We start from the raw sequence: 26675 nt of genomic DNA, 5'->3' as shown, positions 1-26675 counted from the left end.
GGCGAAGGTAGAGTACAGTGACAGGTGGAGAGCTTATCCCGGTCCCACCCCCATTTAGTTGAGAATTGCGTAAGCGACTGAGTGTGAGAGTGGATGATTGTAGTAGTGAGGGAAAATTATGCTGGTACAAAGATGGTTCAGATACTCTCACGTCGTGTGCATTTAGTTGTGTCGTCTTCATTCCTCTAGTTCTTTGCCTTGCACGTAGGAGCATCCTGGTGCTGCCGATACTTGTATTGATTGCTGACACTTTATGTTGACCATCTTTTCGTTTCTAATACTGCATTATTGCTAGTACGCTTCGTTATATTGCTTCATTAAATGTTACGCTGGTATTAATGGAATTCAGTTAGGTTCACGTGTGTTTTACTTGCATTATTATAACTGGTTTATCATACTTATATGTTTACTTTTTTGTTGTTGTTGTTGTCAAGTGTGAGGTTGTGAGGCTTCCCACGTGCTGTGTCTCAGCCGCTGGTTACTGACAAACACTGCATGATAATACAAGCGCTTAGTGTCAAGAAAAATATGTAAATCTAACAGAAAAGGTGGGAGGAAGAGAGTAGCCACTGGTGTTCCTACGGCTCCATGACGTAGCCATGACGCCCAGCACATTGCTCCGCCCCTGCCTCGCTCCCCCTTACAACAACACTAAGACAAGACAAACGTTTATTCATTTAATGTTTTGTTTTAGAGTGGGTGAGTGGAACACCGTTACTATTGTAATACCAGCATCTACAAAAGGCTTTCGTATGACGAGAAATTATTGTGAAGGGAAAACGGAAATCAGTTTGAACCAAGGCTTTCTTGCCACGGTTATTAAAGCAGTGTATGGAAATCGTGTAGTGGAGTGTGTATAGACTATAGAAGAATCGGTCCAAGTCGAGTGTGTATAGCGTTGGTGAGTGTGTAGTGGGGAGTGTAAGTGTGCGTGGCGGCGCAGGTGTTGGCTCATTAACACACACAGGTGGTGGCGATGCGGCCCCTCCCCTCGTGTTGCCGCTACTGCTGACTTCTCAGTCATCCTGACATAATTCCCGCTGCTACACTTTCTCACAGGACAGATAGAGGAAAGGAGAGGTTGCATTTTCTATCAGCCGTAGAAGGTGATGGCTAAGGTTGGCAGTGGTGTTTCGAGTTTAGGGGCACTTCCTCCACCAGCACCGTCTGTGTTGTTGGAACGTCTTACGGGGCGGTGTATGTGCCTGCGGGCGGATAATTAGCCAGTGTGGAGTTAGCCAGTGCTGTGGACGGAACTGTTGCACCCACCGTCCCCCTGCATCACGCACAGGGTGCAGGTGTGTATGTGTGTAAGGACTGGTGAAGTGTGCGTGCGTGTGTAGACACTGCCCCGGGAAGAGGGCACACCCGGTACTGGGAGGAGTATTGTGGGCGGGGAGAGAGAGGGAGGAGCGGGTAGTGTAGGCCGCGGGACCCAGGCAGCAGCAGTCAGTTGGCCCCTGAGTCAGGCGGTGTGTGAAGGGTGCGGTGGTGCTGGCCCCGTCAATCCCTTGATAGTTAGTCCAGCGTATCTAGTGACTAGTACCCTTCGACCTGTGCTCTCTCTCTCCCGCCGCCGCTCCTGCTGCTGCTGCCGTAGTTACTGACACTAGTGCTGATACCCCGCCACCAGGCGCTCCTCTCTTACAATGTCAACGCACCACTACTACAAGGACCGGCTGGGCTTCGACCCCACAGAGGCCCGGGCAAATGGTACCCGTGACGGGCACAATACAGGTGCAGATTTCAAGACCTTTGGTGGATACGAGGAATCTCTCTGCAAGTTTAAAGGTATAGTCTACACTCTCAACATCTACCAGTTGATAGGTAGGCGGGACCCGTCACGTGCATGACCTGCACCCTTGTGTTGCGTGTCGTGGACCACTACCTACTTACCTTCCCCTCTACTCCACCAATCCCTCCAACGTATAAATTATTTACAAAATAACCACTATTTAAAGCAGTTGACTAGTACAGGCTCTTTCAGGTATGATTAGAATTAAGAAGCCCCGAATGTTTTTTCATTGTAAGAGTAGTGATTGGTGGAGTATAGGTGTCAGTGTTTTATACCTATCTGTAGCAGAATGTTGTTGATGCTGAGGGGGGGGGGGTAGGGCAGGGACTGCAAGTTCTGTGTCTGTTCGTTGCCTCTAGTGAGATGAGGCTGTACCATCCAAGTAGCGTGCAGTCATGCCCACCTTCCTGCTCTGTCACTGCTTTACACAAGAGCATTTACACTGAGAGGTGTGTATCTCTGTGTATATGCAATGACTTCGATCTCTTTCAGGTTTTAAAGTGTTCCTGTTAATTTACAGAAAATTGCAGCTTTAATTAATGAGCTAGTTGTAATCTAAAAGCTTTAAATTTAACAGGCTTAATGTTTCACTCAACAAGTGAAAACTGTAGAGATGATGTAGCTGTACGGGTAGTGTTGAGATAGTGTATGTATCGTAGTTGTTTACTCCAAGGAAACGAAATTATTAAAGCTGCAGCAGTTTTTAAATTAACAACATTAAATGCGGATACCTTTTTTATGCACCACTTTAATGCAATATAGTGATCTGTGATAGTGTAATAGATAGTGATGTAGTTGTTGTACAAGTATTACTGGAGCTGGAAAGTTGGCTACCACACTCCATCTTCATGACTAACCCCGCACGCTTGCAGTAGTAAAAGTATTTATCTTGCTTTGGTGGTGGTTTTTATTGTAGTGGGAGGAAGAGTGTATGGACTCACCAATATGTGGTTGCAGGGGTCGATTCTTAGCTCCTGGCCCCTAGATCGTGTGTTTGTGAGGCGCGCGTGTGAGAGCGTACGAGCGTGAGTGTATGCGTGCTTGTGTGTGTGTGTGTGTGTGTGTGTGTGTGTGTGTGTGTGTGTGTGTGTGTGTGTGTGTGTGTGTGTGTGTGTGTGTGCTCACCTAATTGTGATTGCAGGGGTCGAATGACACCTGTGTGTGTAAGTTTATTCAGGTATACACAAATATAGTTACATAGATTATCATTGATAATTTAGACACATGTGCAACATCTGGGTATCTTTATTGTAGATGTTTCGCCATCCAGTGGGTTTATCAATACAGATTCTAGGACATAATTTGAAGACAATAGAACTATATACATAAAATGAGGTAATCAGTCCCTCAGCCTTGGAGTTTGTGTGAAGAGCACCGTAGTCGTGTAGATTCTGGAGAATAGGCAAGGAGGCTGGCGCTTATATACTAATCGTCAGGTGGAGAGGGACGGGTAGCAGACGAGGGCATAGTCACTGGTAGGTGTGTGTAGAGAACCTAGGCTAACCCAAGAAGTGATTGATTTATTTCCACTTTGTGTGTGTGTGTGTGTGTGTGTGTGTGTGTGTGTGTGTGTGTGTGTGTGTGTGTGTGTGTGTGTGCGCTTGTGTGTGCATGTGCGCGTTCGTGCGTGCGTGTACGCACGCAAATTTGCTGATGACACCAAAATAGGCCGTCCAATTCATTCTAATGAGGACATTAGAGCACTACAGGATGATTTGAATAGACTGATGCAGTGGTCGAAGAAGTGGCAGATGCAGTTGAATATAGACAAATGCAAAGTTCTGAATGTTGGTCAGGAAAATAACCATGCCGCATATAAATTAAATAATGTAGATCTTAATATTACTGATTGCTAAAAGGATTTAGGAGTTCTGGTCAGCAGTAAACTGAAACCAAGGCAACAGTGCATAAGTGTTCGCAATAAAACTAACAGAATCCTTGGCTTCATATCAAGAAGCATAAATAATAGAAGTCCTCGGGTTGTTCTTCAACTCTATATATCCTTGGTTAGGCCTCATTTAGATTATGCTGCACAGTTTTGGTCACCGTATTACAGAATGGATGTAAATGCTATGGAAAACGTACAAAGTTGATCCCATGTATCAGAAATCTTCCCTATGAGGATAGACTGAGGGCCCTGAATCTGCACTCTCTAGAAAGGCGTAGAATTAGGGGAAATATGATTGAAATGTATAAATGGAAAGCAGGAATAAATAAAGAGGGTGTAAATAGCGTGCTAAAAATATCTAGACTAAACAAGACTCGCAGCAGTGGTTATAAGTTGGAAAAATTCAGATTCAGGATATAGGAAAGCACTGGTTTGGTAATAGAGTTGTGAATGAGTGGAACAGGCTCCCGAGTACCGTCGTAGAAGCTAAGACGTTGTGTAGTTTTAAAAATAGGTTAGATAAATATATGAGTGGGTGTGAATTGAACTTCCTTAAGTGAATGTGACCTGACCTGACTAGGTTAGGGCGTTGGCTTAAGCCGGTAGGAGAATTGGACCTGCCTCGTGTGCATGCTTGGCTCGTGGCAGGCGTGTGCATGCGTTCACGAGCTCATTCATATTATAAATACCCTTACCTGCATGTTATTTAGAGCTGCAGCTCCTGGGCTTGCCTATTAACCTTCACTTGCTGAAGAGATATTGACACTACTGCAATAACTTTATTACGTTTGATTACAATTCTCAGAGGTTGTGACCATTTTATCTAAGAATGGTTTTATCACATACAAATTAAAGTTCTTGTAAAATTACTGGAAAAAATATGAAACGTTACAACATAGCCACCAACCATAAATACACGTGGAATGATTACTTAACCACGTGCTACATGAGAGAAACATTTTATTTGCAGTAGATGGTGTTGAAGGTGTGTGTGTGGGGGGGGAGGGGTAATGTTGAGTGAGGTGTGTCCTTGAGGAGGGATGGAGGTGGCTCACCGTTGTGGTGGGTTCAGTTCACCTGCTAACAGTACTCTCAGGTTGCACCCTCCTGCAGTAGTGTTAACGATTGCATGTAATGCCTATGTACAACAATAATGTCTTGAGTTTCACCGTCTTCATATATATATATATATATATATATATATATATATATATATATATATATATATATATATATATATATATATATATATATATATATATATATATATATAATCTGGCTCACGCTGGGCAGGATTCTGTATAGAATAAATTCTGTATAGAATAAATTTCAGTAGCCCTAAGCCCAAACTTGGAAAAAAAGGAGACAAGAAAGATGAAAGTCATTAGACAGAAAAGGCAGAAGAAATGCAGAAGACAGGTGAAGAGGAAGAGAGAGGAGGTGGCAAAGGTCAGGTCAAGTCACGAGTGTTCTGAAGATTAGTACATTTGGCAGTGTGTTGACAAAGGCCGGCATGTACTGAAACATAACCAGGTCTAAGATTCATGTTAGGAAAGTTGACTATACCTTTACCTTTGATGAGTTTCGAGTCTTTACTACTCTCGGAGACCGGCTTGTCTGGCACTTGCCTCCAGCACGTTGTTGCTGCTGAAGGTCCGCTGCCCCACATGTCCATCATAGCCTGGTTGATCTGGCACCTGGTGAAGATACTTGTCCAGTTTTCTCTTGAAGACCTCTACACTTGTTCCAGCCGTGTTTCTGATATCTCCTAAGATGATGTTGAATAGTCTGGGGGCCACGAATGTTGATACAGTGTTCCCTTGTTGTGCCTGCCGCACCCCTGCTCTTCACTGGGTTTAACTTGCACTTCTTCCCATATCTCTCATGAGCTCCAGTATGTTGTTATGGCAGTGTGCAGATTTCGGACCAGGCCCTCGGGTACTTTCCAGGTATATATTATCATATATCTCTCCGCTCCAGTGAGTACATGCTCAAAAAAGGCTCAATACCGTGACTGGAACAATACACAAATAACCCGCACATAGAAGAAAGGAGCTTTACTCCCTCCTTCTCTCCTTTTCGTTAGTGTGACTTTGTAAATGGTCCAAGTTAGACTAAAACGTCGTCGTAAGCTCCTCTCTTCTATGTGCCGGTTATTTGTGTATTGAAGGAGTTCCCAGTAATTTAAATGCTGTACTGGCTCTCTGCGGGCCGTAAACGATCTCTGTATTTGTTCAGGCTCTGATATTTCTCCTTCCTTGAACGGGGCCGTATAAGAGTATAAGAGCTGATTCGACAAGACGGCGTCCTTGAAGGCTAGAAGGGTAGATAGTCTGAACATAGAGCCATACCTGATCCCGAAATATGGCACCCTGCCAGGTTATTGGAACTACCTGGTGCAACGTGTGGTACACTGCTATGTTGTTGGCACCAGCTGCTGCAATATATGGTACTAGACCAGGTTGTTGGCACCGGCTGCTGCAAGGTTGATACTAGTTTGTTGATCTGCTTGTTGCCACAGAGATGACGGCGCCTGACCTAATCACCTAGATCAGCTGTGAGCAGGTGTTGTGTCAACAGGTGTGCGGGTTAACCTACTGTCTGGGAATGAGGTTAGCTTGTTAATTTGAAGATCTATCGGCTGCACGAAGGTTTTTAAATCTGCCATCTATCTTGACACTAACATTAAAGATGAAAGATGCTCTAATATTTACACAACAGTGTTTACATCCAGTTATTATAACTGTTTACATCCAGCTGTTCTAGCCGTGTTTACATTATCCTCACCCTGTTTACATCACTATCCTCACTATTTACATAGTTTACACCGTTATCCTCAACGTTTACCTGGAGTTTACCTGGAGAGGGTTTCGGGGGTCAACGCCCCCGCGGCCCGGTCTGAGACCAGGCCTCATTGTGGATCAAGGTCTGATCAACCAGGCTGTTACTGCTGGCCGCACGCAAGCTTGGTCAGGTACTGATTTTAGGTGCCTGTCCAGTGCCTTCTTGAAGACAGCCAGGGGTCTATTGGTAATCCCCCTTATGTATGCTGGGAGGCAATTGAACAGTCTTGGGCTCCGTCTCTCAGTGTACCAGTGCTTTTCATCTGGGGAATGTTGCATCTCCTGCCGAATCTTTTGCTTTCATATGGAGTGATTTTCGTGTGCAGGTTTGGTACCAATTCCTCAAGGACCTTCCAAGCATATATTATCATGTATCTCTCTAACCTGCGTTCGAGGGGACCTTAACCGTTCCCAGTAGTTTAGGTGCCTTATTGCACATATGTGTGCCGTGAAAGTTCTTTGTACACTCTTCAGGTCTGCAATGTCGCCAGCATTGAAGAGGGCCGTTAGTGTACAGCAGTATTCCAGCCTAGAGAGCACTAGTGATTTGAAGAGAATCATCATGGGCTTGGCGTCCCAAGTTTTGAAGGTTCTCATTATCCATCCTATGATCTTCCTAGCGGATGAGGTAGATACATTGTTGTGGTCTTTGAAGGCGAGATCCTCTGACATTATCACTCCCAGGTCCTTCACATTACATGAAATCCATCACATGAAATGTGAGTGAAAGTTACGGTGCAGGCGTTATTAGTGTTGTCAGTCCCTCAGTGATATGCTCATTAGTGGGTAGTATGCTCGCTGGTGGATGGTATGCTCACTGGTGGATGGTATGCTTACTAGTGGGTGGTATGCTCACTGGTGGATGGTATGCTTACTAGTGGGTGGTATGCTCACTGGTGGATGGTATGCTTACTAGTGGGTGGTATGCTCACTGGTGGATGGTATGCTCACTGGTGGATGGTATGCTTACTAGTGGGTGGTATGCTCACTGGTGGATGGTATGCTCACTAATGGGTGGTATGCTTACTAGTGGGTGGTATGCTCACTGGTGGATGGTACGCTTACTAGTGGGTGGTATGCTCACTGGTGGATGGTTCGCTTACTAGTGGGTGGTATGCTCACTGGTGGATGGTACGCTTACTAGTGGGTGGTATGCTCACTGGTGGATGGTATGCTCACTGGTGGATGGTATGCTTACTAGTGGATGGTATGCTCATTGGTGGATGGTACGCTTACTAGTGGGTGGTGTGCTCACTGGTGGATGGTACGCTTACTAGTGGGTGGTATGCTCACTGGTGGGTGGTATGCTAATTAGTGGGTGGTATGCTCACTTGTGGATATGCTCACTAGTGGGTGGTATGCTTACTAGTGGGTGGTATGCTCACTGGTGGATAGTATGCTCACTGGTGGATGGTATGCTCACTGGTGGATGGTATGCTCACTGGTGCATGGTATGCTCACTGGTACATGGTATGCTCACTGGTACATGGTATGCTCACTGGTGGATGGTTTGCTCACTAGTGGGTGGTATGCTCACTGGTGGATGGTATACTCACTAGAGGGTGGTAATCTCACTAGTGGGTGGTATGCTCACTAATGGGTGGTATGCTCACTAATGGGTGGTATGCTCACTGGTGGATGGTATGCTCACTGGTGGATGGTATGCTTACTAGTGGGTGGTATGCTTACTAGTGGGTGGTATGCTCACTGGTGGATGGTATGCTCACTAATGGGTGGTATGCTCACTGGTGGATGGTATGCTCACTAGTGGGTGGTATGCTTACTAGTGGGTGGTATGCTTACTAGTTCGTGGTATGCTCACTGGTGGATGGTATGCTCACTGGTGGATGGTATGCTCACTAGTGGATGGTATGCTCACTAGAGGGTGGTAATCTCACTAGTGGGTGGTATACTAACTAGTGGGTGGTATGCCCACTAGTGGGTGGTATGCTCACTAATGCATGGTATGCTCACTGGTGCATGGTATGCTCACTAGTGGGTGGTATGCTCACTGGTAGATGGTATACTCACTAGAGGGTGGTAATCTCACTAGTGGGTGGTAATCTCGCTAGTGGGTGGTATGCTCACTAGTGGGTGGTATGATCACTAGTGAGTGGTATGATCACTAGCGAGTGGTATGCTCACTAGTGAATGGTATGATCACTAGCGAGTGGTATGCTCACTAGTGAGTGGTATGCTCACTAGTGAGTATTATGCTCACTAGTGGGTGGTATGCTCACTAGTGAGTATTATGCTCACTAGTGGGTGGTATGCTCACTAGTGAGTGGTATGCTCACTAGTGAGTGGTATGCTCACTAGTGAGTGGTATGCTCATTAGTGGGTGGTATGCTCACTAGTGGGCGGTATGCTCACTAGTGGGCGGTATTCTCACTAGTGGGCGGTATTCTCACTAGTGGGCGGTATTCTCACTAGTGGGTGATATGCTTAGTGACACACCAATCATTGAAGAGCTATGTTTTGCGAGGCTACACCCACAGTGGAACTCCACCAACTTTTTAAAACAAAACTGTGGGTTGGCTATGTGAAGTGCTCGATGTTAGTGGGATGTCAAGTGCACGAATTAGGATGACAGGTGTATGTGATGCTGAGTGAAGTGGGTCATATGGGAAAGTATGGTGTATGTCAGGGGTAAAGTATGGTGTATGGTAGGTGCATGAGTTGAGGGAGATGTGTGTACTGACATTAGGGGGGTGGAGGTGATAGTGAGAGAAGTGTTACCTTCCGGTGAGTGCAGCAACTCTAATAACCGGCATCAATTACCTTTCCATGTAATTGTCAAGTCCCGGGAATTCTGGCTAATTCTTCCTAACAGTTTTAGGTCATAAATTTAATGCAACAAATGGAATGCATGTCGTGTTAAAGATTTTTGTATTTTTTTTTTCCACGAGGGACGAATTTATTGGGCAGCGCTGCGAATCCTGTGAAATGTACAGCTGTAATGACAGTACTGTTATTCATTGTGCGAGTGACCATTCTGCTATAAGTTCAGTACAAGACAGTCCAAGTAGGTGACAAGAATTTACAATATCTAATTTCATGGCTGTTTCAAAAATCAGGCAGTACTGCCTATGCATGTTAATTAATGCCAGAGATAATGACAAAGGAAAATCGTACAGACGAGTCTGCTTCAAAGGGAGGGGTAATGCATATTATTATTATTATTATTATTATTATTATTATTATTATTATTATTATTATCATCATAAAAAAGAAACGCTAAATTCACTTGGGTCTCTGTAACACACAAAACAAGAGTTAATACTTGTAGGGAAAGCATCAGTTAGCGGGTCATTATTTGAATGAGACCCGTCTTCGGTGATTTTTACCTGATAATAAATCAGCAGCAAAAATATGTGCATTGGCAAGTAGAGAAGGGTGAGGCACCTGGCAAGGAGAAAGGCTGCTACCACCTGGGATAGAGAGGAGTCGCTTGTTCCTTGGGGGATACAAAGTATACATGATTACCTGAGGTCGAGGGGCATATACCTGGGTAAAAGGTGTAGGCTTAACTTTCCAAGAGGGAGACAGGTAAGAACTAAAGCCAGACAGGAGGTAGTACGTACTGTTAACCGTGTGGCCTAAATTAGATGCAGCAGGAGTTATCAGGTCAGCAAGTATTTGGTCGCTATTGTTGTTGTGTTACAGGTTTGTCGGCAGGACTGCTGCACTCCTGCACTTTGTTAGATCTGCTAATTTGTCCACCACATGCTGTTACCTGTTTGTGAGAGTGATGTAGGTATCGGCTGCAGCTGCTGCTTTTGGTGTCACTACTGCCGTCTCTGGTTTGTCCAGATATGAAGCGAAGCCACCTATGTGAAAACAAGATTATTGTGAGTTAGTCAGAGGATACGTTCTTCCATTTTCTGTCTTGAGAACGTTTTCTGACGTATCATGATTTTGAATATCGTAATGACCGAGAAAAAAATTTGCTGAAAAAATGGTAATAAGCAAAGCTGTTCATCCCTCATTACTGTAGAAGCTGCAGTACTAACACATGCACCTGCAGATGGTTTGGTTTCGGGGGTTAATACGAATGCGACCCGGTCTTAGACCAAACCTTCTGATGGATGGCGGTCGTACGCATTCACTGCTACCCGGCACTTCAGAAACTGACTTCAGGAACTTACCAAGTTTTCTCTTGAAGACACCTAGGGGTGTATTGGTAATTTCCCTTATATATGGAGGGAGAGTGTTGAAAATTCTTGGTCCCCTTACACTTACTGAGTTCTCTCTTAGTGTATTTGCACTTCTGCATTTCATTGGGATGTTTTGTGTTGCCAAGCCTCTTGCTCTTATAGGGAGTGATTTCGGTTTACAGATTTGAGCCGAATCCCCCTAGATTTTTCCAGGTTTAAATTATATATCTGTCTCGCCTACGTTTCAAGGAGTACAAGTCGACGGAATTCAAGCGCGCCCAATATTTTAGGCCTTGACTGAATTTATACAAGCACTGAGTACTTTTATTATGTGAACAGCAGCCTGGTTAATCAGGCCATCAGCGACTGGAGTATTGCTGTGTACTAACGTACCCCTTTGAAAGCAGGCGAGATTGCTCAGCTGAAAAATGTTAGGAGGACCTTCGCATATTGTATAACTATAAACATAGCTAAACACCTAAATTGCTGGGAGCGATTAAAGTCCCTAGGACTGTACTCCTTAGAACGTAGGCTAGAAGGGTACCTCATAACCTACACCTGTAAGATACTGCAGGGATTGGAACGAATCCTTCACACCAAAATTACTACGTATGAACACAAGAGGCTTGGCAGACGGTGCAGGATACTTCCAATGAAAAGTAGGGAAGCGAACTCAATAAGTATTAAGGGACCGCGACTCTTCAACGCCCTGTCTTCAAGAGGGAACTCGACAAATTTCTCAAAACAGTTCCTGATCAACCGGATTGTGGTGCATACGTTTAAGATTGCAAGCGGCGGGCACTAACAACTTGATTGATCAGGCCAGTAACCACGAGGCCTGGTCTAAGACTGGACCGCGGGGACGATGACCTCCAGAAGAGACTCCAGGTAAGCTTCAAGTAAATTCACTAAACGAAACCAGGGTAGAGAATGCAGTTTCATTTCATCTGAAAATTACACATCGTATAATTGACAACACTAATCCTGTGGAATTTGAAAAGGAATTGGAACACATGCCCACTCTTGCAACATTGGACCGGATTCCTGGAGTTCCTTATTCATAAAAAAGTATCAAATACCTCTAGCATGACTACTCAGTATTCTTTGGAGGAAGAAAATAGATAAAAGTGAAATTCTAGGGTCCTTAAGAAGTGTAGACATACAATCTCCTTTGTATAAAGAAGGCAGTAGAGCGCTAGCCAGAAATTACTGACCAGTCTTTAAAAGAATGATGTGTCAAATCATAAACATTCTGGAACAGCCTAACCTGCAGAACCAAAACCAACATGAATTTAGAGCAGGAAGATCATGCTTGTCACAAGTACTGAACCATGACAGGATTGCGGAGACATTGGAAGAAAACCAAAGTGCATATGTGGTGTACACAGATTTTGCAAAAGCATTTGAAAAATGAGATCATGTTGTCATTGCTCATAAAAATTAAAGTAGACGAATAGATATTGAGCTTTCTGATACACACAACGCGAAGAATATTAGAATATTAGCAATGTCAAAAGCTCAGTACTCCAAGGCACGGACGGTCCTGGCGCCTTTACTGTTGCAGACGGGTGAGAGTGGGATGGGTGTTAGGTGAAAGGATGGGTGGTGATTGGGAGGGAAGTGACAGGTATATAGGGTAGGGACCACTGATAAGCCAGACATGAGTGGGAAGGGAAAACGTTCCTCCTGTCATCACAACTTTCTGACTCACAAATGTCATCTCAGTTTCCTGACTCAGACGTATCTTACCACCTGCTTCTCGTTAAGACCATCCTTGTGTGCGCCGCCGTCCTCCTAGATGCCGCTCTCTTATGTGAACAAATTTAAGAGCATGTAGGGAAACACGTGTGTGAGGGTATTTTCAGTGGAAGAGGTGCTTCATGTAGCCTCTCAGAGACTAGACACGCTGGCGTCTCTCGTGAAGGTTACCTTGTATGCAGGGAGGTGGTTGAGTCTATTAAGAGTAGAATGTGTGAGTTGATAATGACGTGATGGGAGAGGCGTGGGTGGGTGGTCGATGTGTGCCGGGGGTGCTAAGTGACCGCTGATGTAGGAATGTTTGTGCATCCTCCTCGTCTTTGAAGCATTCTTAACACTGCTCGTAAGAGAACCAGCGTACTGTCAGTATACAATCACCAGAGTATTACTTTCTTAACGTATAATAAGGGAAATGTTAAGTGTGAGAAACGTTTCTAGGGTAGCTACTAGAGTTGATTAGTGACACTGATAACCATGTGAAGGCTCCTGTGTCACAAGAGGCTTCTGTGGTACCATCCGTGCTGGTGGTGGTGTTGGCTCCAGTTATGACACGAAGTCCTCAGGTGCCTGAGTCCTTGATTTGTTTGTCAGGCATCAGTATCCTAACACGGGTGTTAATTCCATGACCTGCTTAGTGACTCTTTGGAGGAATAAATGGTGATACTGTTGTCCCTGTCTGAGGCGCGGTGACACATCGAGCACTTATTGATTCAGTTTACCCTATTGCTAGCCCCAGAACCACTTTCTTCTGACTTAACACTCCCTCTCTCTTCCCCTCCGTCAGCATGTAATCTGTACAAGAGAAAGGGGGGGGGAGGCAATACGGGTGTGAGGATAGCTGCACCCTCTCTCCCTCTGTGTCACTACTGCACTGGGGAATTTTTATAGTGTCAAGCAACTGATTTGTTATCGAGGGTTCAACGCTGCCTGTTTGATAAGCCAGGTTGTCGCTTTTTACATTTCTTTATTTTAACAAGGTTTCAGTAATGTAAACTTAACATCAAAGATATGCGTTACGCTTTCAATGTAGGTTATCACTAGTGGAAAAAATTACCAAGACACTTACAAAATGTGTAGGCACATAGGTGAGTAATGGATTGGTGTGATGTTAGAGATGAGATTAGGTAACTCTGTTGGAATGATGTCGAGTTGATGTCATATCCTGAGTGTTCAACCACCGGCAGTCCCAGAGCGACCAGCATGGGGGCAGCACTACACTAGTCGCCTCCCTACGCTCCTGACCGCTCACATCCACTCACAACACTGCTTATTTTAACACTATCGTTAGAGCAAGTGCTTTCCTGAGTCTCAGCGCAGTTTATTCCTTTAAAGAAGTGTACAATTTTGAAGCAGATAATTGTATTACCATAATTTGTGCAGGTGTCACATTATTAGTTGAGGTGTGCATGCCTTGCTGGGTGGTGTGAAAGAAAGTAGTGATGGAGAGTCTGATTGTTCCGGAGGGGAAGCCGCGGCGGCGGCACTCGGCAGAGGAGTCTGCCAACACCTTAGATGGTACGTCTCGCTCTCCACTGCCACAACGGAAAGTCATTCACAGCAGCGCCAGCATGCACACGCCGCCGCAGCGCAGGAAGCAAGCCTACATGTACAACAGTGTCCCTCGCAGCATCGCTCATGTGAAGGTCTTCGAGATGGATGATACAGAGCACGATGACCCGCAGAGAATCAGGCGCATGAAGGGCATCTCCGTGGACGTAGACATTGCCATGAAGAACAGTAAGTTACCATTGTTCATGACTTAGAGTCCCGTCAAGGATCAGCAATAAACTAGAGTTGTTCGTTCTTGTGATGCATGTTGTCGGCATGCTACGACTCTTCTTGATAAGTAAACTGCGTTAAAACCTAGATATCTTTCAGAGCGTAATTATATGAAAATTAATCGTTATGCTACAACTCGCGTGGCTGCTTCCATTTTTTTTTCGCGAAATTGTAACCCCTTGTAGGGTCATACACAAGGCATGATAGAGCCTCGATTCTGCATCCGCTAATCAGTGTTGGTGATCACTTATGTCTCCTAAAACTTAAATCAGTCGCCCACGTGTACTGTGATAACTGAGGCAGAGTGATTTTTTTAAGTTGAACAAGCTTGGGTACAACCGCAGTGTGCGGCTGTCTTATTCTATGTAATAGTAATATCTTGGGGCGCTGTTAGGTGCTGAGAATTACTCATGAGAAAGAAAGAGAGCGAGCTAATTGTTTAAGGAGTGATGAGGTTTGCATGCCACTTCACCAACGGATATATGATCAAGACTCATTCACAGTCACAAAAGGTAGTCTGTGAATGAGTGGGCAACTTAACCTGGCGTATCATATTACTATGGGTGGGTGGGTTTAATTCTCCTGCCCTCCTGGTCGGTTCTATCACACGTTTTCAAAAACTGTTATGGGCAAGTTAAAAGACTGAGGGAGAAACTTCACCGGATGGAAAATCGTGAACACGCCGAGGGTGGGAGAGGGAAATGGTTGGGGGAGAATACCAAGACGGTGGGGAAGTAAGGGAGGGTGTTAGTGGGGAGAGAGCGACAGTAGTGGGAAGGGTGCGGGGGAAGGGATGACTGTTAGCAATATAGGGAAAACCTTCACTTTATTTCGTTTGTTGATGTCACTGTTGTAAGTTAGTAATACTCACTGCATCTAGTGAGTGCTTCCCTGGAGGTGGTGTTTGGGAAACAGGCAGGTTGCAACATTAGGGTTGAAAAGAGTAAGTGTATAAAAGACATTCATCATGAAGTTATAAATAAAGACAATAAATCAGGTCAGCAAACAAAGGGAGACAACAGAGGGCAGCAAGGGACTAGCACCCTTAAAGTTTACTATACTAATAGCAGGAGTGTAAGAAATAAGATAGATGAGCTGAGATTAATTACAAGTGCAGGAAACATAGATATTATTGCTATAACAGAGACCTGGGTCAATCTGAAAGATAGAGAGATGCCTTCTGAATGTCACATACAAGGCTATAAATTATTCCACACTGACAGGGTCAAGAGGAAGGGTGGTGGAGTAGCGATGTATGTCAGAGACAATTTAAATTGTTGTGTTAGACAAGATATAAAATTAGAAGCGTCAGCCACTGAATCTGTTTGGTTACAACTTCTCGAAGGCCGTGCAAAACTAATTTTGAGTATGATTTACAGGAATAAATAACAAAAAGGCACAATACCGTGACTGGAACGATACACAAATAACCCGCACATAAAAGAGAGAAGCTTACGACGACGTTTCGGACCGACTTGGACCATTGACAAAGTCACACTAACAGAGGTGGAGCAGGACGGCTATATATAGGCAGGAAGAGGTGGAGGTAGTAGTAGTAGTAGTACAAGAATTGTATATAATACCGACAGGATGAAATGACACATGCACAACACCCGGGCATCCCCACCGTAGACGTTTCGCCATCCAGCCAGCGGGTTATTTGTGTATGATTTACAGGGTCCTAAATCTTGATAGGGAGTGCAGTAAACTACTATGGAACGAAATTCGTAAGGCATCTACATACGAAAATGTTGTGCTAATGGGAGATTTCAATTATAGACAGATTGACTGGAGCAGTTAGACAGGAAATTTAGAGTCAGGTGACTTTCTTGATATGATTCAGGATTGTTTTGTAAAACAGTTTGTGACAGAACCAAATAGAGGAAATAACCTGCTTGACTTGGTTCTTACCAGCCGGGAGACACTAATTAATAATCTTGAGGTTAATGATGAGCTTGGGGAAAGTGATCACAAATCACTCAATTTTAATATATCATGGAATTCCCCTAATAATGGCAATCTAGTCTCTGTCCCTGACTTCTGCTTAGCTGATTTCATAGGACTGAAAAATTGCTTGGGTGGGCTGAACTGGAATGACCTGATTATGGGTCAGGTAGGTGGTGGTGACTGCCGATATGACGTTTTCCAGGGCATACTTCCAGCTGCTCAGACAATTTATATTCCAAATAGGGAAATTAGATCAAACAAAAATGATCTTATATGGATGAACAATAGATTAAAAATCTAATTGGTCAAAAGAGAGGCATATATAGGCAAATCAAAAGAGGAGAGGGGCAATTAAGAAATCAATATATTCAGTTAAAGAGAGAAATAAAAAAGGGAATAAGAAAAGCAAAAAGAGATTATGAGGTTAAAGTTGCAAGAGAATCGAAGACTAACCCAAAAGGATTCTTTCAGGTATACAGAAGTAAGATCAGGGACAAGATAGGCCCACTCAAAAGTTACTCGGGTCAGCTCACGGACAGTGATAAGGAAATGTGTTGACTTTTTAACACATACTTCCTCTCAGTTTTTACACAGGAAGATACTAGCGATATTCCAGAAATAAATTATGTAGAAACGGACGATAATAAACTATGCACGATTAGGGTCACAAGTGACATGGTCCTTAGGCAAATAGATAAATTAAAACCTAACAAATCCCCAGGCCCTGATGAACTGTATGCAAGGGTTCTAAAGGAATGTAAAGAGGAGCTTAGCAAACCTTTGGCTAAACTTTTCAACATATCACTACGAACTGGCATGGTGCCAGATAAGTGGAAAATGGCAAATGTGATACCTATTTTTAAAGTAGGTGACAGGTCCTTAGCTTTGAACTATAGACCAATAAGCCTAACTTCCATAGTGGGAAAATTTATGGAATCAGTAATTGCCGAGGCAGTTCGTAGCCACTTTGAAAAGCATAAATTAATCAACGAATCTCAGCATGGTTTTTACAAAGGGGCGTTCCTGCCTTATGAATTTATTAACTTTTTTCACTAAGGTATTTGAGGAGGTAGATCATGGTAATGAATATGATATTGTGTATATGGACTTCAGTAAGGCAACAGTTTGCAATAAAGCTAACAGAATCCTTGGCTTCATATCAAGAAGCATAAATAATAGGAATCCTTAGGTTGTTCTTCAACTCCATATATCCTTTATCCTTGTAGATGAATGGTTCAGAGAACCGACATGATAAATTAGACACATGTGCAACTCTTGGGTATCTTTATTGAGGAAACGTTTCGCCACACAGTGGCTTCATCAGTCCATACGTCCATTCTATTCAAGATTGATGGACTGAACACATCGACTCAAGGTTGAGGGACTGATTACCTCATTCTTCTCCTGTTCTTCAAGTTTCTCCTACGTATGGACTGATGAAGCCACTGTGTGGCGAAACGTTTCCTCAATAAAGATATCCAAGAGTTGCACATGTGTCTAATTTATCTCCATATATCCTTGGTTAGGCCTCATTTAGATTATTCTGCACAGTTTTGGTCACCGTATTACAGAATGGATATAAATGCTCTGGAAAACGTACAAATGAGGATGACTAAGTTGATCCCATGTATCAGAAACCTTCCCTGTGAGGATAGACTGAGGGTCCTGAATCTGCACACTCGAGAAAGGCGTAGAATTAGGGGGGATATGATACAGGTGTATAAATGGAAGACAGGAATAAATAAAGGGGATGTAAATAGCGTGCTGAAAATATCTAGCCTAGACAGGACTCGCAGCAGTGGCTGTAAGTTTTTTAAAAATTCAAATTCGGGAAGGATATAGGAAAGCACTTGGTTTGGTAACAAAGTTGTGGACGAGTGGAACAAACTCCCGAGTACAGTTATACTAGGTCAGATGCCGTGCTCCTTCCTAAAGTGAATGACTAGGTTGGGTGCATTGGCTTAAGCCGGTAGGAGACTTGGACCTGCCTCGCATGGGCCAGTAGGCCTGCTGCCGTGTTCCTTCTTTCTTATGTTCTTAATGAAGTGTATATTCACCGAGGTAGGGTTGTGGGGGTCGATTCATACCTCCGTCCTGCTTCTTAAATTACTTAGATCAATATAACAGGTTTCTATCCTCTTAAGTTTTATCACACTCACTCTTAAGATGTACATGAAGTTTGTACTTGCCACTTGCACACAATTTCGCTTTCATACTAACCAGAGAGTGGAAAAAACTGCATCCATTTTTTCGTGTGACTAATCTGTGCTCGTAGATTCCATCTGTGACCCGTTGCTCATATGTGTGATTACCTGTTTGTTACAACGGCAGAGCTGTGCTTGTGGTGTCCCTTCTTCACTGTTGAGTTTATTGAAGCTTCCAGTGGTGGTAGAACTTCCAACAATCTCTTGGTTTCCATTCCATTATTCTCTCATTCTGTTTGGGAAGAATAACATTTTAATATATTTTAGGAAGTATATTTTTGCTGGTTTACAATTGTTGTCACTTAGTCTCCCTGTTGATGATGATTAGACATAGTTATCTGTTTTATGTGTATCATTATTTGATATTATAACTGAGGTAATTACGAGTGTGCCTCTTCTTTGCTTTCTGTCAGCCAGTGAGCATATATAAATATTATCAAGAAGCCACACACTCGTGCCACACATTCTACATCCACATTTCCCGCACCCCTCAAGTCACATGCCATATTCACGCCTCAAGCCATACTCCTGCCATACCCTCATGCCACAAACCATACTACTGTCCCGAATCTGCACACGGAAATCACTCCCTACTAAAGCAAAAGACTTGGCAGGCGATGCAACATAAGCCCAGTGAAAAGTAGGAGCACCATTAGTACACTTAAGAAAACACCATAAGTGTCCGGGGCCCAAGACTGTTCATCAGTCTCCCACCATGCATAAAGGAAATTACCAATAGGCCCCTGGCTGTCTTCAAGAGGGAGCTGGACAGTTACCTTAAGTTAGTGCCCAATCAGCCGGGCTGTGGTTCGTTCGTTGGACTACGTGCGGCCAACAGTAACAGCTTGGTTGATCAGGCCCTGATTCACCGGGTGGCCTGGTCAAGGACTGAGTCGCGGGGGAGTTGACCCCCAGAACACCCTCCAGGTATGCCACTCGCGTCCTGCAAACCTTTTTCACCCCCTCCCCCCCCCCCCCCCCCCCCAAAAAAAAAAAAAAAATGCCGTAGTTCAGTAAATGAGGGACGATGTTGTGATTGAAACTGTCCGGGCTTCCACATGAAGGGCACAAGGCTTATACAGCCTCATGAACGCCATTCTGAGTATGCGAATTATAATTATGCGCCAGGCAGCGGAAAAAATGGCGAGAAATGCTGAGAATTTATGGCCACTTAAGAACCATGGTGGACGGAAATCAAAGCAATTGTTTGGCTCTTCAGAGCCACAGATACTAAGGCCAACCAACAAACCAACAGCAACTAGCAGTGTATCATGTGTTTGCAACCATAAAAGGTCTCAGAGGGGAAAAAAACAATAAAATATAGTTTATCAGAGGTCTTTATTGAGTCAAATGCAGTGTTTGTAGCTTTTATGAAAAGTCGTGTAAAAGATAATTTTAATACATCCAGCCGAACATCTGAACTACTGCAACACTTGATGTCCCTTGAACTATAGTCCTTGTAACATAGGCGAGAAGGGTACATAACTAACACCTGGAAAGGAGGGAAGGGACGAGTAAATTAAGGGAGATCTCATTAAGTATCAGCGGGAAGCGACTTTTCAATGCCCTTCGCTCATGAGGGGAATTACCAACAAACATATGGAGGCCTTCAAGAAGAAACTTGATAAGTTCCCAGTATCGCTTCCTGATCAGCCGTGCTGTAGTGCGTACTTTTAAACTGCGTGCGGCCAGTCACCAGCAGCAGCCTTGTTGATCAAGCCGGTAACCAGGTCTGGTCTGGGATGGACCAAGGGAACAGTGATCCCCGGAATCACCGAGAGGTAAACATAACTCTAAGAAAAAATCGCCAATGATGACACTATTCCAGTCATTTGCTCTCTCTCTCGGCTCGAGTACTATTTGATGTTGATGGCACCATTCAGGGCAGGAAAGATCAGAGTTGAAGATCAAGAAATCATTTATAACCTGCACAAAGCCACTAAACATTTAAACTATTAAAAGTTCTGGATATGAACTCTCTAGAGTGGAACACAGAAATTCATGATAATATATATACGGAAGACCTTGTCTCTAACCTGCCAGGAAGTGTAAAATAAACTCAGTGAGACGTAGAGAAGCCAAAGACACAATAGGAAAACACAATATCAACATCTGTGGGTCGAAATTTTTCAACTCACTGCCGGCAGATATCAGAAATGCTGCTGGACCAAGTGTAGAAATTTTCAAGAGGAAACTAGCTCACTAGCTCCGCCTAGTTCTAGAATCTAGATCAGCCAAGTTGTGGCGGATATAAAGACCAGTGGGCCACCAATAGTAACCGCCTGGTAGACCTGGCAGGCTGAGCTGCAGGAGTAGGAAGACTCGAAATTGGTCACTTGTATTACCTGAAGTTTACCTGGAAGGCATTCGGGGGATCAACGCCCCCGGAAATGACTTACAGGAACCAGGAGAGACAGGAGGAGCTTAAAGCTATTAGTGAAATTGAAAGAAATTCAAAATATTTCTTTTCATATGCCAAAAGCAAGGCAAATACCACATCTAGTATCGGACCCTTACTCAGACAGGATGGGACTTATACAGATGACAACAAGGAAATGAGTGAAATATTGAAATCCAAGTGCGACTCTGTGTTTAGTGGACCACTAATCAGTATGAGAATCGACGACCCAAATGATTTCTTCATGAATGAGCCTCAAAACTCCATAAATGTATGCCAGATTTCTGACATTACCCTAACTCCGATAGATTTCGAAAAAGCCATTGACAACATGCCCATGCACTCAGCCCTGGGCCCAGACTCGTGGAACTCTGTATTCATTAAGAACTGCAAGAAACCCCTCTCGCGTGCCCTAAGTACACTATGGAGGAAGAGCTTGGACATGAGTGAAATTCCAGTCACTTAAAACAACGGATATAGCCCCACTCCATAAAGGTGGCAGCAAAGCATTAGCTAAGAACTATAGACCAATAGCTCTGACGTCCCACATCATAAAAATCTTTGAAAGAGTGCTAAGAAGCAGGATTGCAAATCACCTGGATTCCCAAAATCTGCACAATCCAGGGCAACATGGGTTCAGGGCAGGTCGCTCCTGCCTCTCACAACTACTGGATCACTATGATATGGCCTTGGATGCACTGGATGCAGAATGCAGATGTAATATACACAGACTTTGCAAAAGCATTTGACAAATGCGATCATGGCGTAATAGCCCATAAAATACGTGCTAAAGGAATAACTGGGAAAGTGGGGAGATGGATCTTCAACTTCCTAACAAATCAAACAAAGAGTATTGGTCAACAGAGTTAAATCGGAGGCTGCCATAGTGAAGAGCTCTGTTCCACAAGGCACAGTACTCGCCCCCATCTTATTCCTTATCCTCATATCAGACATAAACAGAGATATACACCACAGCACCGTATCATCCTTTGCGGATGATACTAGGATCTGCATGAGGCTGTCATCTGCTGAGGACGCGGTTAATCTCCAAGAAGATATAAACAAAGTTTTCCAATGGGCAACGGTAAACAATATGATGTTCAATGAGGACAAATTCCAACTACTCCGTTATGGAAAACTGGAGGAGATAATAACTAGAACAGAGTATACTACTGACTCCGGCCATACAATAGAGCGGAAAACTAATGTAAGGGACCTGGGAGTAGTAATGTCTGAGGATCTCACTTTCAAGGATCACAACAGTGCCACGATCGCACGTGCAAAGAAAATGATAGGATGGATAATGAGAAGTGCCACGATCGCACGTGCAAAGGAAATGATAGGATGGATAATGAGAACTTTCAAAACGAGAGATGCCAAGCCCATGATGATCCTTTTCAAATCACTTGTTCTCTCTAGGCTGGAATACTGCTGTACATTAACATCTCCATTCAAAGCAGGTGAAATCGCAGATCTAGAGAGTGTACAGAGATCCTTTACTGCACGTATAAGTTCTGTCAAGCACCTTAACTACTGGGAACGCTTGGAAGCACTTGACTTGTACTCGTTGGAACGCAGGAGGGAGATATATATCATAATCTACACTTGGAAAATCTTGGAAAGAATGGTCCCAAATCTGCACACAGAAATCACTCCCTACGAAAGTAAAAGACTGGGCAGGCGATGCGAAATGCCCCCAATAAAAAGTAGGGGCGCCATTGGTACACTAAGGGAAAACACCATAAGTGTCCGGGGCCCAAAACTGTTTAACAGCCTCCCATCAAGTATTAGGGGAATTGCCAATAAACCCCTGGCTGCCTTCAAGAGAGAGCTGGACAGATACCTAAAGTCAGTGCCGGATCAGCCGGGCTGTGGCTCGTACGTTGGACTGCGTGCGGCCAGCAGTAACAGCCTGGTTGATCAGGCCCTGATCCATCGGGAGGCCTGGTCATGGACCTGGCCGCGGGGGCGTTGATCCCCGGAATAACCTCCAGGTAACCTCCAGCTCCCTCTTGAAGACAACCAGGGGTCTATTGGTAATTCCTCTTATGGCTGGTGGGAGGCTGTTGAACAGTCTTGGGTCCCGGACACTTATTATGTTTTCTCGCAGGTATAGCACAGCATGAGCTGGGAGAACACAATAAACCACCGCTCATAGCATGATGCCCCTGGTTGATCAGAAAGTCAGCAGGAAAGTGTGGGCACAAGCCGGGTTGCAGAGGAGAAAAACGCGAAAACCAGTCACTGGTATGTCACAAGATGAGGTAGGGGAAGGGATTTACCAGGAAGTGTTGGTGATTTGTGGCAGTAATATCAGCTGTCTGGGAATACCCACTCTCTCCTCTCCCCCTCCTTCTCTCTCTCTCTCTCTCTCTCTCTCTCTCTCTCTCTCTCTCTCTCTCTCTCTCTCTCTCTCTCTCTCTCTCTCTCTCTCTCTCTCTCTCTCTCTCTCCTTCCTTCCTTCCCAATCTCCGTTCTTCGCCCATCCTCCTCCTCCCCAGGACTGGCTCAGCTCATCTCCCTGGCTAACATCCAGCTGACATACATGATGCAACACACTACAATAACGTGTTCAAACACAGTAAGGAGAATGTTTTTATCTACTTATATTTTGTTTTATTGAATTAATGTAGAGCTCAACCACTTTACATAATAGCATAATTAGAATGAGCATTTTCTGGTGGGTGGGGGGGAGGGGTGTTGGTAGGATGAGGCTTGGAAGGATGAAGGAAGGGTGAGGGAAGGGTAGGCGGAACCTTGGAAGTTATGGAGGTAATTTGGGAGTGAGTAGGACTTGGAAGGGAAGCCATTAGTGGCTGTATAAACTAAGAACATGTGGGGAGAGCAGTCTTTGTGACGACAGGTACAGTATACTTTGACACCTTCCACCCTAGCAGCAGGCGTCACACCCTCTCCCACCCCAGCAGTAGTAGTCACACCCTCTCCCACCCTTGGAGCAGGCGTCACATCCTCTCCCACTCCTTTAGCAGATGTCATACCCTCTCCCAGTCCTGCAGCAGGAGTCACACACTCACCCCAGCAGCAGGCGTCACACACACACCCCAGTAGTAAGCGTCACACCCTTTCACCCCAGCAGCAAGCGCCACACCCTCTCCCACCCCTACAAGAGGCACCTGGCGTGAGCGTGTGTACACTTGGAAGGTTGTGTTTCAAGGGAATGAGAGGCGACTGCTCCCGCCGTGTAAACAGTCTAGGAACCCCGGTGACTACCAGTTGCATCTTGGCATAAACACTTGGCACTACCACAGGGCACTAGCACCACCATAGTTACTCGCTTGGCACTTGGCCCTTACCTTAGTTAACATACCCGTGTGCCCATACTCTTAATTTTAGCTCATGAACTTGCTGACATGATGTGTGGCGTGTCTCAAGGTCAGACAGTAAAGTCGCGCTGATGCAGCAGCCCATTCTTGCGCCTTGAGTTATGAACGTTCAAAATTAAACACTGCTTGGTTGTCCTCGGCCACCTGGTTACCAGATGTATCCTGGTTACATACCTGTAGGTTACCTTCAGTCGCGTCCCTGGGTCAGCGCGGTCTGTTACCTCGGAAATTTTGTTTTAATGTTGTTTGGTGGTTAAATATACGTATTTTCAAGATTTAACTTAACCGAGCTCATCCTAACCTGAATTAACCTAACTTAATCCATCCCACCCTTCCCTAATTTAAAGAATTTGTGATTTGAGGAAAAAGGTAGAATCATTAGGAAATTAACGTTGGGTACCAAGTTAAAAATTTACTTAGTAAAGTGAAGAGAGATTGGATGTAGACTTTCATGGGTGATGTTACTGCAGCTGGTCAAGTGGTTCTACCTGTCAGTGGTGTAGCGGTTCTGGGAGTCTTTAAAATGTTTGTACCAGACACGATTGTTATATTCATGGAAGCGCTGAACCCGCAAGTCATACAGTACCTAGGAAATGGGAGGCAATCGGGTGTGATCTGAGGAAGGGAAGGATGGCTTTAATTTCGAATAGCCATTCACCATCATGAAGACATCCCCTTGAAGGAAACTGAACAAGAAATTTAGTTTGCATCAGAGAAGGATACAGGTTAAAGAGGCAGAATGTTTAGGCAAGATCCTGACCTTTTCACCTCACCCTGTCTGCCTTTGTGTGATCCTGTACAGGGTAAGAATCGAGCTGTCTTGCCTTTGTGATCCTCTACAGGGGTAACCTCGCCCTGTCTGTGGTTCTGTACGGAGTCTCGCCCCTTTCTACTTCTGTCATCTTACATAAGGATATCCCAGCCCTGTCTTGACTGATCGTATACAAGAGGAGCCTCGTTCCCATGGTGTGCCTGCGCGTATGGGCACAAATTTAGGAGTTGGTACTTAAAATAATATTACATAGGGACAAAACTGCCGGCTTCCCTGCTGAGGAGCACAAGATTTTTGCCTCTCTCTGCTGAGGAGGACAAGACTGCAGCTTCTCTCTGCTGAGGACAATACTGCAGCCTCTCCCTGCTGAGGAGGACAAGACTGCAGCCTCTCTCTGCTGAGGAGGACAAGACTGCAGCCTCTCTCTGCTGAGGAGGACAAGACTACAGCCTCTCCCTGCTGAGGAGGACAAGACTGCAGTCTCTCCCTGCTGAGTGAGTGAGGGAGGAGAAACTTTTCACTGATGAATTTTGTTGCCATGTTTCGTTGTGGTTTGGTTGTTGTCTTGGCATCAACTACAGCCTCACATCAGTCGCTATTTTAGGCACTAAGAGAGGCGGCTTATGTCTCTTAACCTGTGTGTACTTTTACATGTCTGTGTGTACTTGTGTGTGTACTCATCTCTCTGTGGTTGCAGAGGGCGAATCTCAGCTTCTGGCTCCTCCTCTCCTTTGCCGCTATTAGGTTTCCCCTCTCGTGGCTGCGTGAGCCCTATCATTGCTTTTAAAATCATGTGTGTGTGGTCGTGCAAGTGTATACGTGTGTACATGTATGTTTGCGAGTACGTACGGCGCGCATTTGTTTACCGATTGGAGGCGAGTAACCTGACGCAACAGTGTTGACGTAGGGAGGGTGAAGGCAACGTGGAGCAAGTGGGGAAAGTGAGAGTGAACGCATGAACCCAAAGTGATATCCAAACATTTGAGGATTTGAAGCAGTTGTTCATGGCACGGTATTAATCCTGTAGGAATAAAGAAATCATGATAATATCCAAAAAAATTAAAATCGCGAGGAAAATTGGCCATTGGCAGTGTAGAGTTGGTGATGATTATTACTTTGGCAGTGGTGGTGGTGGTAGTTATGAAAAAGGAGATTGGTGAGGTGGTGTTTTTTTGCGAGGGTGGGGGGGTGGGTGGTTGAGTGATGTCAGTAGCTGGGTGGGCTGGAGTATTGTGCTCATTATTTAAGCACTGTGACTTCTAAGTGGCGTGAGAACAAAAAAAAAATAGGAGACAAAAATTTGTAGCTGTATATTGTTGCTTGCTCTCTTCTCTCTCTCTCTCGTGCAGTGTGTGGACGGGGTAGTTTGGGGTATACACACCAAGTAGTATATCACTGATGGTCTGAGAATATACACACTGCTGTATATATCATAGTGGTAGTGTGAGTATATATACAGTGATATACGAGTCCCACCGGTAATGTGGGTGTATATAGAGTGGTGTACAGTATATATATCACTGATGATACGGGTATATTCGCCTTTTGGTGTATGTGTCTTACCAGTTGTCATCGAATATGAAGATAGTGTACACATCTCAATGGTAGTCTGTAATTATATATATATTTTTTTTATTATCACACTGGCCGATTCCCACCAAGGCAGGGTGGCCCGAAAAAGAAAAACTCACCATCATTCACTTCATCACTGTCTTGCCAGAAGAGTGCTTTACACTACAGTTTTTAAACTGCAACATTAACACCCCTCCTTCAGAGTGCAGGCACTGTAC

At 44.5% G+C, this 26675-nt stretch overlaps 1 protein-coding gene across 47 annotated transcripts in view; it reads left to right on the top strand.

Annotated features, from left to right (window-relative positions):
• Positions 1-26675, top strand: part of shot (dystonin-like protein short stop) — a 956738-nt gene that overhangs the window by 433742 nt on the left and 496321 nt on the right. For 28 of the 47 annotated variants that reach the window (XM_070087164.1, XM_070087165.1, XM_070087156.1 and 25 more), the window contains exon 1: positions 13638-14178. The exons of 2 other annotated variants lie outside the window; for them this stretch is intronic. In XM_070087164.1, the coding sequence (XP_069943265.1) occupies positions 13881-14178 (298 nt within the window). In that variant the 5' untranslated portion in view covers positions 13638-13880. Of the gene's footprint in view, positions 1-1233; positions 1828-13636; positions 14179-26675 lie in introns of those variants that run through there. 17 more of the 47 variants (XR_011392260.1, XM_070087197.1, XM_070087176.1 and 14 more) reach the window with 3 other exon arrangements.

The sequence above is a fragment of the Cherax quadricarinatus genome, chromosome 21 (assembly GCF_038502225.1).
Source record: "Cherax quadricarinatus isolate ZL_2023a chromosome 21, ASM3850222v1, whole genome shotgun sequence".
Lineage (NCBI taxonomy): Eukaryota > Metazoa > Arthropoda > Malacostraca > Decapoda > Parastacidae > Cherax > Cherax quadricarinatus.
This window is presented reverse-complemented; position numbering and strand designations above follow the sequence as displayed.